The 21053-nt window shown below is 40.9% G+C and overlaps 1 protein-coding gene across 1 annotated transcript in view; it reads right to left on the reverse strand.

The window, feature by feature from the left end:
• The window catches only part of DDX10 (DEAD-box helicase 10), a 129054-nt gene extending 112227 nt beyond the window's left edge, over positions 1-16827 (reverse strand). Inside the window, exons 1-8 of the mRNA XM_084781378.1 lie at positions 16515-16827; positions 13206-13266; positions 10540-10670; positions 8901-9059; positions 7804-7924; positions 6437-6626; positions 4116-4242; positions 423-585 (exon numbers count right to left, since the gene is read on the reverse strand). Of these exons, the coding sequence (XP_084637504.1) occupies positions 423-585; positions 4116-4242; positions 6437-6626; positions 7804-7924; positions 8901-9059; positions 10540-10670; positions 13206-13266; positions 16515-16811 (1249 nt within the window). The 5' untranslated portion in view covers positions 16812-16827. The remainder of the gene's footprint in view (positions 1-422; positions 586-4115; positions 4243-6436; positions 6627-7803; positions 7925-8900; positions 9060-10539; positions 10671-13205; positions 13267-16514) is intronic.
• Positions 16828-21053: the final 4226 nt, after the last annotated feature.

Below are 21053 nucleotides of genomic sequence, written 5' to 3' on the forward strand. Positions count from 1 at the left end.
TTTTAATTAAAAAAATGAAATAAAATAAAAAAGAAAATAATTTTAAATTTTTAAATAAAAATATGTTAAATATGACTTTTAAAAATCAGAATGATTGGTCAAAAAATGGATCTCACTGATTTTTCTTGGTAAGTTAGATATAATTTCAGTTTTCAAAGTTGAAAGAAGTTTTCTTTAAACTTAAAATTCTTTTTTCTTCTTTTAATAACTGTAGGGGCTTCTAGGATTATAATTTAATTACCATAAAACATAACCAAGCTCACAAGAAATGCAATGTTTCACCTTCATCTGTCATATTCATCAACTTACCAACTTAATAATTGTTCTCTCACAAGGTTTGAGATGCCAAGATTTCCAGCAAAATACCCTATAAGTAAATATATTTCCTTGACCACAGTAATGTCCTCCAGGAATTTACTTACCCAGTCCCCTGGCTGCAATATCAGTAGCAAAAAGTACTGCAGCCCTCTTGCGGACAAACTCGTTGTAGACTTCCATTCTTCTCAGCTGCTGTTGCCGGCCATGCAGAGCAAGGATAGAGATGCCCGGGCGCAGCCGGCAGAACACCCTGTACAGATACTGAACCTGGGCATGAGCAAAGAGGAAGTTTAGTGCCTCAGGATGGAGTACAAATCTCACCAACTGTAAGGTTTTTTAAAGAAATGTAATCTAGAATTAAACTCTTTAAAGCATTTTGCTCACATATTTTCGAAAAGAATTTTGATTTTAAATCCCAATCAGTAAAAATAAATTTTGAAAAAATTATATTCTAACATTTTTTTAAAATCTCATAAATTCTTTCCAATTTTGAATAGCTGTAAGAATATAACCTCTATAAAACTATTTTATTTGTTTTTGTTTTTTGTTTTTGAGACAGGGTTTCTCTGTGTAACCTTGGCTGTCCTGGACTCACTTTGTAGACCAGGCTGGCCTCGAACTCACAGAGATTTGCCTGCCTCTGCCTCTCGGCTAAAGCTGTATTTTAAAATAACGTTTTATATAAATATCCCAGAGATTCTAAATAGAAAAGCTATGAGAAATATGTGAAGCACTCTTGATGGAAGAAGATTCCTTCCCTCCTGCAATCTTCGTTCTCCCTTGACCCCACAGCAGCTTAGGTTTTAAGTTTACAAGTCTTATATTAATCACATTTTAATTCATAAATCTCTTCAACAAAATGCTAAGTTGTACATTTAATTTCTTATAATAACAAACTGTGTTACCTTTCTACTCAGACTGAGAATTTATCACATTAGCACTTAGCTAATCCCCCTTCCTGTAAAAATAGGATTTCATAAATAACTTTATTATAGTACATTTCAATGAATAGGCCTAAAGGAGTTAACTATTGTTTTAGTTTTATTTCTCTTTACTATGTACTTTTTCCTAACTGGATATGTTTAGACTGAGGCATTTCTAACTTATATAGAGAAAAATTTTTTACATAATTTTTACATGGACCCAGAGATACAATTTTTTGAACTATAAAAACTGCCAAAATCACAATATACCACAAAAAGCCTGAACTGAACATGTTACTAGTCATAAGGGTTAATCGCTTTCTAAACAGCAAACCTCTGTATTAGAACACAGCTGCCCCTAGACACATGAGCTGCAGTACATCTGAGGGGAATTATGTGTCGCCTTCCTTCTTGGGCCAACCACTACTGTCTGGTTATTACTTCTATGTTCTTTAACACTCTAGAGCCTGACTCTAACACATTATGCCAGTAGAATCAAGAATAATGGATCCATGCCTTTTTACTGTAAAGATACACACAGGGGCCACCACAAAAAGAGAGATGGTAAAGACAAAGCTGCAGGCCGCAGATGCACCAAGGCAAATCAGCGTTAGCAAAAGCACATACAGAAACGCACTTAACTGACTTCAAGAACTTCCTGCAATCTGACTCTCTTGAATCAAGACTGGATTTCACGTCCTGTTCTTTAACAAACTTGCTGGGGTGGAAGGTAAGTGTGGCCTACAACCTTGTAAAGTCTAAGCCTGGGATTTAATTCTTACTCATAGAAACTCATTAGAGGGTTTTAGACAGATGGATGACACATTCTAGTGGCCACTTTCCAAAGACTACTCTGGCTACATGATCTAAATTGTACTGGAGCACTGGAGATGACAAAGGGTTCTCAAGCTAACAAATTACCAATGGCATCACTATGGATGAAAAGACAAGAATTGAGGATTACAAAAATGGAGAAAAGTTGGGGAAAGCAGAGCTGGGGACAGCAGCTCTTAAAGTATTCTTATTTGAGAGGTCTCTGCAGACACCTGGATGTTCTCAGTAGCCAAGGGGAGCTCAGGAAAGAAGTCAGGTCTCGAGATATAGATTCTGCAGTGACAGCATTCAGACTGCATTCACACCATGAAAGCCATGAGGTTACCCACAAAACATACTAAGAAAAGAGGGCACAAGAGAGAGATCAGAAGTACTCAAAATTTCAATAGCCAAAAAGGAAAAAAGGAGCAAAAGTAGTTAAAATAGATCAGTCATCAAGGGAGAAGAAAGACAGGTAAACGGGTATGAAGTCAACTTTTTCATGGAGAAGGAGCGTGCTTCTGCTAGAGCAAGTAAGATAGAACTGATAACTGAGTGCCAACTGGAGAGCTACATCCTGTGGGAACTGACTGAACCAAGGGTTAAGAACAAACAAAGTGAAGAGGTTGATTCAAGCAGTAAAAATAAGTCTTTAGAAGGTACTGTTGTGAAGAACAGAGAAAGACAGGAACATTGGGTTTGCTTTTCATTCTTAGTGGGCAATTATCAACAAAAGGGAGAGAGGAATAAAAGGGCAAGACAAAGGGACTGTGCAGATAAAGACAGAGCCTAGAACACACACGACTGATCAGTGTGCCGGTGGATCTTGATTATCAACTTGATTAGCAGGAGATGTACCCGTTGGATATATCTATGAGGGCTTTTCCAGAGAGGATTAGCTAAGAGGTAGGGGGCTGATGTGGGGGCATCTGGAGCTCCCACACTCTCTCTGTTCTCTGGCCACCATGGCATGAGCTGTTCTGCTCAGTCATACACATACCCCCATGACAGACTGAGACCTCTGAAAGCATGAGCTGAACTAACTCTTTCCTTATGGTAAATCTGTCAGACGTTCTGTGCTGAGGGAAAGTCTGACAAAGACACTGAAAGGCAGGCATGGAGACTACTGTGGCAAGAAGAAAATCAGAGAGTTAGCGTAAAAACATTTCTGATCATTATTTCTTATTCTCTAGTAACAAACCCAACTCTTCCCTAAGAAGTAGAAAACTCTGAAATAGGTCCTAAGAATATCTGAAATCATTCTTTACAGAAAAATTACAGGTTTCAGTAGACAACAGAAACAAACCACCTCTTACCTTCCCACAAGTTAGAACTCACCTGCAGGCTTTACATGCTAAGCTACTTAAAGGCAGTAAGTCTATCATCAGGAATCTTCCATATACACAGAGAGTAGTATGTAAATCAACCATGATCTTTTCTCTTTAAGGGAGAAACATTTAAATAACCCTGAACCCCTTATTCCTAGTACAGGGCTAGTATTCATCAATTATGTATTAACTAAATAAGGATCTAGACAAAATATTGCAGAAGAAATTTTCTTTTAAAGAACAATTGATCCTAAAAGAATTCTAAAAAGGACTTTCATGTATAACAATTTAAATTTGCCTTTAAAAGCACCAACTATTTAGCCAGAATCAGGATAAAGGTATGAGCATTCCAAAAATAAATGAGCAAGAAGCAAAGAAAAAAAAAGAGAATATTTAGTTCCATACTCTTGGAGGGAAGAACTGCTACATTATAAAAGCCTCAAGTTCCACCTAGCTAAGTTCCTTCTACCAAGACCTGATGGAGACTACTCTGTTCCCAGAATCACTAACATCTACAACAGCACTGAAGGGAAGACAGCACAGTGTCTGCCTTCATTGGGCTAAGTCGCATTCATGCTTTATTTTCCAACAAAAACACAGGATTACCAATCTTTATAGCTATGCTCCTAGCACTGCATAGTATACAGCCATTGCTTCTCTAACTGAAACCTGCCACTCAAGGACAGTGATCCCACAGAAATACACTCAAAAGGAACAATCAAAGGGTCAATACCTCCTTGCAACTGGAGAAAAACACAATACTCTTCTTCTTTAGGTGGCTTCTCAAAAAGGAAAACAGCACACTAATTTTTTGGTGCAGCTCACAAACTATATAATTCTGTTCCAATGTAGCAGGGGTGCTTGTAGAAAAAAGAAAAACAAATTATTTTAACAATGTCATATTGCTGTTTTGAAATCAACACTAAAAAAAGAAATTTATCAGTGGTCCATTATCCCAATTTCTCTTTTTCTCTAATGTCCTCTACAGAAGAAGCTCATAATGACTAAGTATATTCAAAATCATTTAGAGATTGTATGAAAACACACACACATAATGATACAAGATCGAGAGTCAACCACAAAAAGAAGGTAATGACCAGCATCTGTGGGAAGCAGCGTGGGAAAACGTTGCTCAGCTGATGGCCAATGTCTACAACTTCTACTGAGGCGTGGGATTAGAGAAATACAAGCATTCATCTAAGCAATTTAGATTTAACATCTGCATGTTTCATGGAAAGTTTTACAAAGAAGACATTATATAAGCATTGAACTCACTTTAGTGATCATGTATGCTGAAGCACTTATAAAACAGTACATAGTTACCTGCAATTTACTTCAAATGCATGCAACATTAAGATGGTTAACACACAAAACATGAAGAAATGGCTAGGAAAAGGAATCACTGACACAGGCTAACCACATACAGCAAGTACAAAGGACTTACTGCAGGGATGACAGGAGGACGCGGACTTGTTAGGGAGAAGAGGTTCAATGGGAAGAAAGAGAGAATAAGAGAGAGTAATAGAAATATTACGGCTATATTATATGTAATGTATTATATGTTTATACTATATGTATACATACAGATGAAATTCTGAATAAACAGAATTTTTAAAGAATTGTAAAAGTCTGTTAGTTACATATTTGAAAAGTCATAATAATGTTTGAAAAGTATATATGGATTTACTCTTTTAAAATTTCTTATAGTTTTATTCCAAATTACTCTGGGGTATAAAAACCATTGGAGGCGGTCATGTTGGTGCACGCCTTTAATCCCAGCACTTGGAAGGCTGAGGCAGGCAGATCTCTGTGAGTTCGAGGCCAGCCTGGTCTACAAGAGTCCAGGACAGTCAGGGCTACTCAGAGAAGCCCTGTCTCGGAGGAAAAAATAATTTTTTTAAATCACTGGAAAACATGAAGTCCAGTCTCAGGTTTTTTTTAACCTTAAACATCTGGTCAACAACATCAAGGTGGGTTCAATACCCATAGTATAGATTTATATTCAAGAACTGCATTTAAAACTTTCAATAAAAATTAGAGTTCTTTTTCAAAATCTCTTTCTTTAGGCTGACATCATTTCAAGAAAAAAACTAAAAGCAAAAAGCCAACTTTCTTAAAAAGGTGGACTTTCGGATCACAGTGGCACACGCGTTTAATCCCAGCACTTGGGAGGAAGAGGGAGCTGGATTGCTGAGTTTGAGGCCAGCCTGGTCTATATAGAGAGTTCTAGGAGAGCCAAGGCTACACAGAAAAGCCCTGTCTCAAAAACACAAAGAAACAAACAGACAAACAAAAAACTTTTAAGATGAAATAAGAATGGATTTAATACCAATTATATCTTTTCAGTATCAAACTTATGGTCAATGCAAAATACATCTCCAGGAAGTCAACTGTGTCCATAGTCTATAATGACTCATATCAGATATCAAATACAATTTAAGATATAATTCCACCAACTATTTGTGTCCCACAAACATATACACTCTTTACTGTCACATAAACATATGTATTATAATCTATATTTATTAAACCTAAGGTAAAATAGAAGTAGCTGGAACAATTCCAAACAGAAAAACATATTAGTAGCTAAGTATTAGTGCATTTAGTATGTTCCCTAACGCATTAGTACTGCTTGCACTGTGACTTTGTACTCAGTTCTCATAGAGTTACACACTCTATCCATGTCACTGCTTTAGATCACAAAGCCCACAGAAACACTCAAGATTCTGAGAAGCCTTGGCAAGAGCAGTGCGTGACTCTGCCTCAGTATTTGCTGTCAGATCCTCTCTGGCCCATTTATTGTGGGAGTGGCTGGTAAGCAGTACAAGACTTGTGAACATCTTACCACAAGTGTTTGCTCTCCAAACCACATTTTCAGAAATGTTGCATTAAAAGAGTCTCAGTTAAACATATATGCAGAATTTGAGTAATTTTAAAAGATATAAGTAATATGTTCTTTGTATCTAATAACAAAAAGCATATTCCACACAAAATAAAAATTTAGAATATCAATTCTTGAACTACAAAAATGGCTCAGGGAGAAAGAATTCCTACCTGTACTTTGCTTTTTCATGAACCCAGACATACTCAGGGTCTTTCAAACTCAAGCGTGCAAGGTCCTTTACAGATTTGGTCTGTGTGGCTGAGAAAAGTAAAGTCTGGCGTTTCTTGGGAAGATTTTCAATAATAGCATTCATGGTATCAGCAAAGCCCATATCCAAGATTCTATCTGCTTCATCAAGAACTAAAAAAACAAAAATTCAAGTTGCTCTATAATAATTAAAGAATACGTCAAGCTAAATGAATTTAGTACACTGCTTGGAATTCTAAAGCAGAAAAAGACTCTGGCTAAGCTAAGGATACAGTTCAGTGTTAGCGCAATTGCCTAGCATGTGCAAGGCACTGGGTTCAAATCTCAGAATCACAATTCAAAAATAAGGTAGTAATGTAGTGGAAAACTGATAAAATCTAAACAGAGAAATAAAACCTAAATTTACACAGTATGTTATTAATTGTACTAATGACAAATCAATCAAAGTAAGCAAGTTTAAAAGTAGGGGCAACTAGGTAAAGGGCAATACGGAAACCCTACCACAGCAACTTTTCTGTAAGGACAGAAATATTCAAAGATGAAAAGCTATTAAAATACCCAAGAAGTAGCCTCTCCATGCAAAAAAAGATGTTCATTAAAACAAATGACCATCTGACCAGAGACGGTTCGGTGGAGAAGCACTTGCCATGCAAACATAAGGTCTAGAGTTCAGATCTCCAGCACCCACATGAAAAGCAAAGTCCCAGCACTCAAGAGTCGGGTACCCAGGCATCTGGTCAGCTGTACTTGCCAATCCACTGTGTTCCATGTTTATCAGAAAATAAATAAATATCAGTAAATAAAGTGGAAAGCAAAAGAGGAAGACACCTGACATCACTCTCTGGACTCCACACACACCCACACAGGTGTGAACACACATACACCACATACACATACATGTGCCAGAAAGAAAAATACTCAAATAACTAGCTAAATATGTTAGAAACTATGCATTTTCTTTTTCAATTAAAAAAGAATATCAATCTTTTACTCTCTTGATTTAAGAGTCCAAATGCCAGCCAGGTATGGGGGCGCATGCCTTTAATCCCAGCACTTGGGAGGCAGAGGCAGGTGGATCTCAAAACGCCCCCCAAAAAAAATCCAAATGCCAAAATAAAAGTACAAATTATTTCTCAAATAATTTTCATCATGTTATCTAATATGACATTTCCACTATTAAATCTCAGAAGGGCTCTCTCGGTAATGCGCTAGGGCTTGGGGGTTTATAGATGTGTTTGTTGCTTGGCTGGTTGGTTGGTTGGTTGGTTGGTGGGTTTTTTGTTTGTTTTGTTTTGTTTTGTTTTGTTTTACCAGAAATCATAAAACCCACCTAACATCTGAAGATTGGTGGCGTGAAAACATATTGTTTCATCCATGTGTTGAAGAAGTCGGCCTGGTGTGCAAACGAGTATATTTATGTTGTTGATCCTCTCAGCTTCATGTTTCAGATCCTGCAAATAGTTGTTTCCATGGTTACACACACATGCCTCACAGCAGCCCGTGTACAACTATGAAATCCATTTGCACATGGAATTTCATCAGAGTAGTTTTGATACTTAGAAATAAATACCACTTCTCCCTTCCAGTTCTGTAGCACACCCACCCCATTTCCAAGTTAAATCAAAGTCTTCAGTGAAGGCTTAAGAAGCTCAGAAACTCCTCCTCACCCCTTCATCACACCCAGGATTCTGAGGCTAAGAAAAACTAACAAATGACTGTGCCAAGACTTGACTTCCTATTAAAACTGCCTCAAAACTTGGAATTATTCTCACTCTTTAAGTCAGGACGAGAGTCAGAACAGGCTCTCTCATTTTATTGGAGGGGAAGGGAGTGCTAAGTATGCACTACAGTTTACAGTCTCCAGGTTCTCACCTTAAGACAAGAACCATCAGATGCTATTAAATGTTAAAACAAGTAACAAGTAAATGAGCAGGGTTTGTGATGCTACCTCCTCCTTGCTTGTGTTCATTTGAATAGAAATTTAAGAACTGCTTATCCTCATAGTCCTAAATGACATAGCAGACACAACCATCTCAGATGTACTAAAAAGTCAACAAAAGTTGACTAGGTTTTACCATGATCTAAGTAAGTATTCCTCAAAATAATTCTCTTCCTTTTATGTGACAGGGACATAGCAATGTTTTATTTTTTTATTCAGTCTTTTAGGTACTAGAGGTACCTATATCCACATACTGTTAGGTTCTTTTTCCCAAAACATACAAATATGTTTGTTCTAGGTAGCCTGTACATCTGTCTGAAAGCCTCATCAATTCAAATACTGACAAGAATGGACTTTGTGGACCTATCTGGATGACAGTGATCACACTGAGGCCCCATTCAAAAGGCAAATCCATTTATATGAATCCTCCATCCCCTTTCCCCATCATCTCCAGAGTGATGCTGAGCAAAGGGCAGATAAGGACAGACCTTTCCACCAATGATGAGACCAGCTGAAAATTCATGATTCTTTCCTACTTTGCGTAGAACCTCAAATGTCTGATAGGCCAGTTCTCGAGTAGGTGAAATTATCAGAACTCCTAGGCCATCCATTGAAGTCCACTGCAGGCGGTATAAGGCTTCCAACACCTTAAGGATGAGAAAAAAATTGGATTCAATAATCACTTAGACAAGTCCGCATTTTGACTCGTCTCAAAGTAAAAGGCATTCCTCTTACAAGTTTTATCCAATCTCAAAGAGATGTTTTCTTCCAACTAACAGAAGAAACCAACACCAATTCAGAGGGAAAAGAGAAGCCCTAAGGTAACTCATTTGACACCAGAGCCAGGCAATCAGAAGACCAACTATTGCAGAGGGCATGTGAACCACTGAATTGTGAACAAGCAATTTATTTTCTAAACAAAAACCACATTATAATCTGTACAGCTGCTATAGTGCTACAGTGATTGGATTCCCTATATATAGAAAGACACTGCTATAATAATAATAAGGAAAAACAACAACCACCGTAATTTAAGAGGCCTAGTTTTGAGGAGACTTAAACAAACTACAACTTTCTTTCTCCAGGGCCAGTTGTTTTTTTAGAACCAAATTAGGAAACCAACTAAGCAACTGAGATGTACGTGAATTCCTAAGTAGTTCTACTACTCTAATACTCTAAAAGACAGCTAGCTACCAATGTTCCAGAAAATTCTCAACACCCAAATCCCCTTGATGTGAGCTGTAGTAAAACACTATCTGCCATGTTTAACAGTGTCACCTTCATTAGAACAGTTGTAACTACGGCCAAGAGACCTCCTGAGATTGAGCTTGTTGATGTTCCTTATAGCAGATACTGGAATGTTCTCTGGACCCCTCACCTGAGAGTATGGCTCTCCCTCCTGAACCTCCCAGTCATTCATATATCATCTTCCCTAACTGGACGTGGCCTCAGTGTGTCAAGAGGTGCTGGAGTATACAGATGTAGGGGGGCCAACTGAAGAGAAGCTGTCGGTGCAGCTATGGGGGTGTCATAGCCATGCTGGGATGGAGTTAGCCATCCTGTTGAATTAACCCCTCACTTGTTCTATAAGTAAGCCCAAAATTGGACTTTAGTGGACTCATACTTCGCATTTTCTTGGAGGTGCCTATAAGGTAGGAATAGATATTTGTTTACAACTCCTTGGGGAAAGAATTCTCACAACGTGGCTATATATTTCAGCCTTACCCTAGGCAGGTGGCAAATATAAAAACCACAGCCAAGGTCGCAAGGGTGAAAGCAGAGGCAGCTTTCCCCAGCAGGTCTCCTGGGAATTGTATCAAATGAAATAAGCCAAGCACAGAGGCAGAACAGGACCATTCTAAACTACCACCATAGAATACCCACCTCCTTCAGCATGCAGAAGTGATTCCTTCAAGGAAATAAGTGACTGAGTGCCTACCATGGGCAAGGCACTGTGACAGGCGCTAAGGAGCTTGAGAGCAGGAAAAGAACAAGGTAGATGTGGCTCCTGTCTGGCCAAGAACTCCAACAGGAAACAACTGTTCACATAACTGTTTGTTTCCTTATAAGCATAGAACATTACAAAATAATGTAATAGAGGCTCTGATCCAAAATAATTGTACTTACTGGAACAAGAAAAGCCAACGTCTTGCCAGATCCAGTTTTAGCAGCTCCAAGCACATCTTTACCTTGCAGAGCCAACCCTATGGTCTGCTTCTGTATCTCTGTTACCAAGCGGTACTGAGCTTCTTGCAAACCTAGCAATATGGAGAGGAGAAGTATACTTAAGAAAATTGCTAAAGCTGGGCAGCGGTGGCGCATGTCTTTAATCCCAGCACTCGGGAGGCAGAGGCAGGCAGATCTCTATGAGTTCGAGGCCAACCTAGTCTACAAAGTGAGTCCAGGACAGCCAAGGCTACACAGAGAAACCCTGTCTCAAAAAACAAAAACAAACAAACCAAAAAAAAAAAAAAAAAAGAAAAAGAAAAAGAAAAGAAAATTCCTAAAGAATGATGCGACAGGCCAGGGCGGCCTTTAATCCCAGCACTTGGGAGGCGGAGGCAGAGGCAGGCGGATCACAGCCAGAGCTGTTACACAGAGAGACCCTGTCTTGAAAAAACAAAGCAAAAGAATGATGCTCCAGGCAGGACTACGTCCCCATCACTAACAGATGGCTGGAAGTTCTTCTGCTCTACCCTGATGGAAATCACAAATAGGCAAAGAACAGCTCCCTTAAATTTGAAGGTCTGGAGGCTCATAGGCTAGGCTTCCAAACCTCCAGTCACTGAGGCCTAAATCCTGAAAACTAAAAGCATGTAACTCCAAACTTTCAACACTTCAGGCAATAGGTAAATGAAATGATTCATCACATAAAGTGCTTGCTATGCAAGCCTGATGACCTGAGTCTAATCTCTGGGACCAAATGAAGGAGAGGACTGACTTTACAGAATTTTCTCTGACCTCCACATGAGCACGGTGGCAATCACACCCCCCTCCAACACACAAATTCCAGTAATAATAATAAATTAGTTGTTTTGTTTTGTGTTAAGCTGGAGACTAATTGTTCTAGTGTTCAAGATAGAGGCTTATTTGAGAACTTAGGCAATACACAGAATGGTGACAACATGGATGAACCTAAAATAAATTATATTAAATAAAATTAAACAAGGCAGGCTAGGAAAAACAGATAACAAATGATCTCATGTTTATAGATCCTAAAAAGAAAAAGAACATTACCAGAAACTGAGGGAGTGGTGAGATAGAAAACTATTACTCAAAGAACTATTACTTAAATGTACACAGGTTGGAATAAGTTCAAGAGCTATGTTGTAGGCTGGGGAGAGATATTATGGGTTGGGGACAGCTCAATCTGTAGAGTGTTTACTTAGATGTACCCAGGTTTAATCCCTGGGTACATGCCTATAATACCAGTATTTAGGATGCAGATAGGAAGATCAGAAGTTCAAGGTCATCCTCAGCTACACAGCAATAACAATATTGAGTCCAGTCTTGAATACATGAAGCCTATCTCAAAAACAAAAGTAGATACATTGTATATCATAATATCACAATAACTATAGCTAATTCTAATTTATGCTTTCATGCTTGAAAAGTGCTGAGAGAAAATCTTAAGTATCCTGATCAAGAAGGAAAGAGTACGTGTATTAATGAGCTTGATTTATATACATATTTCAAGTCATAGTATTATATACTATAAACATAAGTTTGTCAAAGAAAAAAAGACAATACAAAAAAGAGGCCATTTGCAAGTCAAAGTGGCAGACCTACCATAGACTCATCTCTTTTTTTTGGGGGGGGGGGGGTTTCTCTGTCACCCTGTCTGTCCAGGACTCACTCTGTAGACTAGGCTAGCCTTAAACTCGCAGCAATCGCCTGTCTCTCCCTCCCAGTGCTGGAATTAGAGACGTGCATCACCACACCCAGCTTCACAGACCCGTCTCTTCAAGCCCTGGAACCACTCCTGTCAGCATCTTAGCCTTGGACTTCTAGCCATCTGTCCTAAGAAGACGTCTACTGCTTAAGACTGCTGTTTTGTTATGGCTACCCACAAAACTAGCACAAAGGCTAACATACTTTTGTTTGTTCTCCTATTTACCTAATAAAATCATAAAGTTTCATTCAAATTTTTCAGATTTCTGGTCATTTTTAACTAATATTCAACCAATCCAGAAAGAATAAGAAATAAAAAAACTAGTTAAAACTCAGTGTTCTAGAGGTGAGTATGCTGCTACAAGCCTGGCAGGAGGGCTGCCGAGTCTAAGGATCGTCTGAACCATGAAGGGAGTTCAAGGCTCTCCTACATAACAAAACCCTGTTTCAAAAAAAGCAAACCTCGTATTTATGGTATTTCATAATATCAAAAATGTCCTAAGATTTTTTTCCCCCAGGCTAATCTTTCTCTGAAATATCTTCTCTTAAATAAAAGGCAATGGGGCAAGAGATAGACCAGTCAGTAAAGTGCATAAGGACCTGAGTTCAATCCCCAGAGCCTACAAAAAACAAACAAACAAACATCACAAGTGGTGGTGTGAGCTTTTCAAGCTAGACTAAAAGGTAAAAACAGGAGGATTCCTGGGACTTGCTGGTCAGCCAACCTAGCATAATTAGTGAGCTCCAGGTCAATGAGCAATCCTGCCTTAAGAGAACACTTTCCCTAGAGATAATACCCAAGGCTGCCATCTGACCTCCACACACAGGCCCGTTTCTTTAAAAGTTTAGAAGAGCATTTGCAAATCTAACACTCTGTCCTAAAAATGACCATATATACCTACCTTTCAGTGTTTTTCTGGACAAAGGGAAATCTGAAAATCTTGTAATTTCATTTACATTTATCTGGGGAAAAAAAGATTGTAAAAAGAAAATAATATCAGACAAAATAAGAAATGCTAGATAATTCATTAGTTTCATAATATAACCCCTACCCTTTCCCCCTACATTGTCCTGCCTAGCTCAACCTTCATATAACCTAATTATAGGCAAACCAATACTTCTAAATAAGTCATTTATTCAAATAACATTCTGTCCCATGGAGGAAGCTCAATTGGCAGATACCGTTCCAAACAGGACTTAGGATGTGTTCCTCCTTCCTTATACTTGTAGTACTACTAACTAATGAGCTGCTTTCACGGGATGTACAATATCCGAAGGAGGAAGGAGTGGCAGATAGTACTGATTGTCAACTTCAGGACACAAACGTTTAGGCATGTCTATGATGCCGTTTCTAAGTTGGGTTTATTACGGTGGGAAGACTCGCCCTAAATGCAAACCACACCAGCACTCATCTGTTTGCTATCTGTGGAGAAAACATGACCAGCCGCCTCACACTCCTGCTGCCATCTTCCTCCTGCCAAGAGAGGCTGTACCCACTCAAACCAGAAGCCAAAAGAAATCCTTCTCTCATTAAGTTGCTTCCTGTCAGCTTTTTTTAGGCTCATGACAACGAGACAAGTAACTAATACAGAAAATGGTATTAAGAACTGGGGCTGTTGTTAAAAGCCTGATGATGTGATCCATACGCCTTCAGCACTTGTTTGTCATAGGAATGTAGAAGAGTGTGGAACTTCAAGCTAGAGAAGTCTTAGCATGTGCAAGCACACCTTAATTAAGATACCCAGGTCAAAGTGCAAAAGACCAGAATGCCAAGAGAAATGTAGATAGCACAGGCCCAGTTCATGAGGTTCAGAGGGACAAAAACTCTTAAGAGAAACCCTGTGTTCTTCTGGAAAAGGAACCTCAAGAACAAAGCTCTACCCACTGAAGTCTAAGGAAAATGCAAATGCATTTTAAAGGACCTAAACTGAGGATGCCACTCAAGAGGCTCCCTACTCTGAAACCAACCATTTAGGAGGTGCCTCCTTTGGATCGACACAAAGAAGTTGACCTAAGTGTAGTCAAAGAAGACAGGCTGTATCTCAAACTGACGGAACTTGCAGTTTGGCAGTGCCGTCCACATGGTACTAGTTTTACAGGCACAGGCATATGGGATCATGGAGGTTCACACTAAGGTTCCAAAGAGCCAGGAAGACCAGGCAAATGTGCGGCAGGGTCAGAGTCTCTGCAAGAAGGCCCCAAGAAGTCATCATGTGAATGTGTGATGAAGTCTAAGTAATGACAGAAGCCACAAGCTGCTGGCCCATGGGACTGATGAAAGCTCAGGTGTAGAATGGAGCCAGCTCAAGAGGGTATGTGTACTGCAGGTGATAAAGCTACAGAGGCGAAGTTTGAGCCCAGATGAGTCCTTCATTAGTCTACTATGTCAGACTTGGGGGTTTGTTTGTTGTTTGCCCTGCTAGGTTTCAGTACGGCTTTTGTGAAATCCTTCACTGCTACGACTCCATTCCTCCCTTTTGGAATGAGAATGTTTACTCTGTGCTATTATGTATTAGAATTATGTAACTTGTTTTTAGGAGCTCACCGTTAAGAGCTTGCCTTGGCCTCAGAAGAGACTTTAGGCTTTTTAAAACAGTCTTGTGACCGGTTTTTTTAAAAAATATATGGGGATTTTTAGAGATGAAATGAATGCATTTTTGCATTATGAGATGTTCTTGAGCCAATGGGGGACAAAGGGCAGAAAGTGATCTGGTAAGATGTCAGTTGACAAGAGGTAGACTGGGGACAGTTCATATCATCACCTACGTGAGATCTAAAATTGCACAGAAGACACACTTCTGGACATGACTGTCCACAATTTCTAGTTTGAGCTAACTGAGGGGAAAGTCCCAAACGTGGGCAGCACCATTCCATGGGCTGGGATTCCAGACTGAATAAAAAGGAGAAACTTAGATGAATACCAATACTCAATTTTTATCTGCTTCCTGACTCAAGACACAACATGACCAGTGGCCTCAGGTTCCTGACTCCAGGTCTTTCCTGCCAAGGCAGGAAGAGATGTCAGATTGTCAAAGTGCTGACTATGGGGCTACTCATCTAGGGGCACTGGCTACAAGGTGAGGATGCCGTAACAGACCAGCACATTCCGGCTTCTCTACACTGATTCACGGTGGAAAACATGAAGAAAATAAGAGGCACAGAACAGGGGACGATGCTAAGAGCCTCAGTCAAAATCACAACTTAAAAGACAAAAGCTTTGGAAGTTGACACAGGTCTAGGTTTCAGCTCCACTACTAGATGTGAGAAATTAGGACAAATTTCATTTTTTGTTTGGCTGGGTTTGTTTTGGTTTGTTTTGGTTTGTTTTGGTTTTTGAGACAGGGTTTCCTTTTCTGTGGTTTTGTTTTGTTTGTTTTTTGAGACAGGCTTTCTCTGTGTAGCCCTGGCTGCCCTAGACTCATTTGTAGACCAGGCTGGCCTCGAACTAACAAAACTCTGCCTGCATCTACCTCCCAAGTGTTGGGATTATAGGTGTGCGCAGCACGCGCTCCCTCCCCCCACCCCACCCCACCCCCACCACGCTAGGGCAAGTTTCTTATCCTCTCCAAACTCCACGGTTCTCCTCCGTAAAATGGAATATTAAGATCCACACCTCAGATAGGGGCAAAGAATATAAAACACATGGAGACTCCTTCTAAAGGTAGATATTATTTCTATTACTTTAAACATTTTTCCAAGAACAGCATTTTCCTATGCCATCCCAGATTTTATTCTCTTATTTCATTATTGAGACAGTTCCATACATCTCTGGCTGACCTCGAACTTGCTATAAAGCTGCAGGTGACTTTGTACCTCTGATCCCCCCCTGCCTCCACCTCCCTAGTATGTACCCTGACCAGGTGGAGCTGGAGACTGAACCCACGGCTTCCTGCATGTTGGGCCAGCACTCTACTGAACTACATCTTCGGCTCTCACTCCACAGCTGTCACTATTCTGTATTCTGTAACCAAGGCTGCATTAAGCGTCCCTACCCGGAGTATCACTGCATTTCTACCGCTCTTCCCAGAACTATGGCGAGCAGAAGAGCCAAGACCTGGGGAGCGACACTCAACAGACCAACCACTTGTGAGGCCTCCCTGGCCGGGTCCGCCCCCTTTCCCGGCCACCCTTCCCGGATGTCCATCACAGCGGCGACACCGCCCCCCCACCCCCACCCTGCGCCCACCCTCGCTCCCCAGAGCCCGCCTCACCTTCTCGTAGTTCTGCACGAGGCGGCTGATGCCCTCGCGCTCGACCTGCCACTCCGGCTTCTTCAGTTGCTTCCTCCGCTCCTTCTTTTGGTGCTGCCTGTAGCTGTGTTTTTTCTTCCAGCGGTTGAAGCTCCGAACTGGGTCGGGTCGGGCTCCCTGACCCGGAGAATCAACCGTTTTACCCATGGCGGAGGCTGACAAGGACCCACGCCGACCCCCAGGACGTGAGACACCTCCTGCCTTAAGTACCGCTCGGAAGATGCGAAACCAGCGCGTGGAGAGTGCGCGGGGACGCATGCGCAAGCCCGGGAGCCCGCCCCCCCAAGCTTTGGGAAAGTGGGCACACGCTAATGACGACAGTCAAGGCGCGGGCGATGATTGGTGATTTGGCTTCCGTAGGGCGGAGCTTTCTCAAGGCTTGTGGAGAAGCGTGCTCTGAGGAACGGGGCGTGCACGACTGCTCCTCAGGAGCGTGGGGGCAGTGGACTTCCGGAAACAGCGCCTTTGCGCTACCTATGGCTACTATGGTGACGTCATACTAACCGAAGTAAAGTATTGTTTTTCTTCGTTCTGGGTTCGGCTGTACGTAGCATTCGAGAGCGCGCTTCTACGCGTTATAGATTATGTGTGTTGTAATCGAATCTTCGTTCTACATCTTATGACCCAGAACGCAGAAAGATTTGTCTAAAATCTGCGGGTTGATGACTAATTTCCATCCACTAACGTGTACATCCCTAGGAATAAAAAAAAAAGGCCATTTATGCCCTTCAGAATCCTCCCCTCACCCCTCAGACAATGACCACTGTGAGTTCGAGGCCAGCCTGATCTACAAGGGGAGTCTAGGACAGCCAAGGCTACCCAAAAATTAAAAATTAAAAAAATAAGCATCTGACACACCATACTAAGTAAACCATCACCCAATGACAACCACTGTATACTTTCACCTTTATGAGGCCTCGGTGTTGTTGAAATGATAAAGAAGAAAAAGAAAGGGTCAGTGAAATAGTTAGCAGGTAAAGGCGCTTACCACCGAGTTTGATGACCTGGGACCAACCCAGAGCTCACGTGGTCAAAGGGGAGCACTGACTCCAACAAGTTGTCCTCAGATTTACACACACACACACACACACACACACACACACACACACACAAACAGTAATTACATTTTTTTTGTTTTTTGAGACAGGGTTTCTCTGTGTTAGCCTTGGCTGTCCTGGACTCACTTTGTAGACCAGGCTGGCCTTGAACTCACAGCCATCCGCCTGCCTCTGCCTCCCGAGTGCTGGGATTAAAGGCGTGCGCCACCACGCCCGGCCAGTAATTACAAATTTTAAAGCAGGTTTAGAAAAGAAAGTAGAATGTTGGTTACCAGGAGCCAGATAAGGCTTTAACTGTTTTGTTATAGAGTTTCCAAGAGACCGGATATTGGTTGTATAATAATATGAATGTACTTAACTAAACTGTAGACAAAAACAATTCATGGTAAACTCAATAGAACGTATACTTTACCACACATAGCACATATGTGTACACAACAATATCAAGGATCTCTGCTTTTGACTCACTGTCCTAGAACTGAAGCAAAAAGCCAAAGGCCAAGGAACTGAAGAGCTAAAGAGCTAAAAGCTAAAGAGCTCCTTCTGTGTCTCCATGCTGTCTTAACTACCCCTCACCTCAAAGTCCCTCCTACTCTTTATCCCTGTCAGCTGGTTTCTTGCTCTGTCTCTTGACCTCTGGTTAACTTTATAAAATCCTGTGTACAGAAAGCTCTTGGATTAAAGGTGTGTGCTAGGGCTGGCTGAACCACACCTTAATCACCTATTTACAATAAACAGAAAGTTTTTGGATTAAAGGTGTGTGTTAGGGCTCAACCACTCCAAACAAAAAACAAATTTTATAGTTCACCATCTCAGGGAATCTCACTGGGATCTAAGACAGGTTTTAGGTTTTTGTTTGGTTGGTTTTTGGATTTGGTTTTTTGTTTTTTTTTTTTTAGACAGTGTTTCTCTCTGTAGTCCTGGCTGTCCTAGTCTCACTTTGTAGACCAGGCTGGCCTCTGAACTCACAGAGATACACATGCCTCTGCCTCCCAGAGTGCTGGGATTTCAGGTGTGCACCACTGTGCCCGGCTCAAAGACAGGTTTTTACAATTCACAGTCTCAGAGATCGCAATGGGATCGAATATCCTGCCACACATAGGCATTTTAAAAGTTGCCATTGGCCAGCATTCTAGACATCAGTCACCATTTATCTTATAAAGTACCAATAAAAAAAGACTGAGATGATTACTATTTCAGTCACTGTCCTATTCCTGTGAAGAGACACCGTGACCAAGGCAACTTTTATAAAAGGAAGCATTTAATTGGGGCTGGCTTACAGTTTCAGAGACTTAGTCCGTTGTCACCATGGCAGCTAGGGTATGGCAGCATACAGGCAAGCACTAGAGCAGTCAGTACCTGAGAGCTACATCCTCATCCATAGGCAGGATGGAGACACACACCCACCCACACACACACATACACACACATCATGTACAGCGACACTGTGCCTGGCAAAGGCTTTTGAAACCCCAAAGCCTATTGCCAGTGACACACTTTCTCCAACAAGGCCAGACCTTCTAATCCTTCTCAAGTAGTGCCACTGCCTGATGACTAAGCACTCAAATATATGAGCCTATGGAGGTCATTCTTAGTCACACCACCGCATTTACTCTGAGTATTAGCAACAGCGTGGCCTTAACTGATTATTCACATTGTATATCTCATAGTGATTTTTAAATTAACAAGTAAATGTTTATTTCCATGATTATGACTATAGCTGTAAGTTAAACAAAGATTTTTCCTTATTTTCCATCACTACATTTTTAAAAGATTCAATTGTTTATTGTGTATACAGTATTCTGCCTGCATGTACACCTGCAGACCAGAAGATGACACTAGATGGTTGTGAACCACGATGTGGTTGCTGGGAATTGAACTCAGGACCTTTGGAACAGCAGCTAGTGCTCTTAACCTCTGAGACATCTTGCCAGCCACCCAGACAATATTTTTTAGAGTACGCTTTCTATTAAACATATCAAAACCACATGGATTTCTCTAGTTGAGCAAGTCTGTGGAAATTTTTTTTATTTTATTTAGTTAATTTTTAAAATATTTATTTATTTATTATATAGACAATGTTCTGTCTGCATGTGTGCTTGCATGCCAGAAAAGGCTCGTTATAGATGGTCGTGAGCTACCATGTGGCTGCTGGGAATTGAACTCAGGACCTCTGGAAGATCAGCCAGTCCTCTTAACCTCTGAGCCATCTCTCCAGGACCCCCCACTACATTTTTCTTAAATGCGCGTGCACGCGCACGCGCATACACACACACACACACAATGTGTTGTGTGAGTTTTGAGAAGTGAGATAGGCCACCGACAGTGAATAAAGCAAGGAAAGGATTCTATCCAAAAGATCCTTGAAGAACCAGGCAGGCAGATCGCTATGAGTTCGAGGCCAGCCTGGTCTACAAAGTGAATCTAGGACAGCCAAGACTACACAGGAGAAACCCTGTCTTGAAAAACCAAAACACACACACACACACACACACACACACACACACAGACACCCTGAAATCTCAATAATGTTGTTACCTGAAAAGATAACCCGCAATAACCACACTAGTAGGCATGCCACCATAGATGGGGGGAAATTCACAAGGTCCCACCACTACAAAGCCCCACAGAGTTACAGGAAGTCAACAGATGCTACAAAAAGGAGGAAAGTCAGTGTTTTCTAGGAGCAAGCCCCTCAGTAGGTCATCCAATCCCTCAAGCGTTCTGGCCCTCATTAGGCATGGCTTGTCATTGTGTTTGACATCCTTGTTCAAGATGTCTTTAGGAAAACACATATTATCTCTGTAGGTGGTTGAGCTTTACAAACTATTACGTTGAAGTTTCTTTTCTCTCAGTTAGCAGGAAAAGCAAACTAGATCCCAGGGGAGGGGCATTCTTCCCTCCTCGGGTCCTCTTACCTTTCCTTCCTCGTGTCTCCCACACATAAGAATTCCAATATTATAAAAATGCTTGAAAACGTTTTCCCTAATCATGTGTCAGAAACAAATTCAGCTTCTTCCACTATTCACTACATGAAAAATCAAGACTGTGCGTGGGTTAGCTCACTTCTGGCCAGCAGGTGGCAGCAGAAGATTAAGCACCACGTTCTTAGATAAATTTTGTCTTGCGTCTTTATAGCCACCAAGTAATTGGTTTGCTGGTGAGTTGACCTGTCCTTTTACATCGCTGAGTCTTTGAGATGTTTAGAGTTAATACTCTTCAAGCTTTCCAGAATGGTTTTGAACTGCTTTTCCCACATACTTAACTGCACTTAGGAGATGCCATGCATCTCTGGGCTCATTGCAGACACTATCTCCAAGCATCTACTGATTCATTTTCCAGGTATGAAGTTGAATCTGAGCCAAAGACAGAACTCAGTGTGCAGAGAGCTTGCCTAGCTTGCATGAGGCTCTGGGTTCAGTCCCCAGCCATGCATAAAACT

Source organism: Acomys minous (assembly GCF_964271855.1).
Source record: "Acomys minous genome assembly, chromosome: 5".
NCBI classification, from domain to species: Eukaryota; Metazoa; Chordata; class Mammalia; order Rodentia; family Muridae; genus Acomys; species Acomys minous.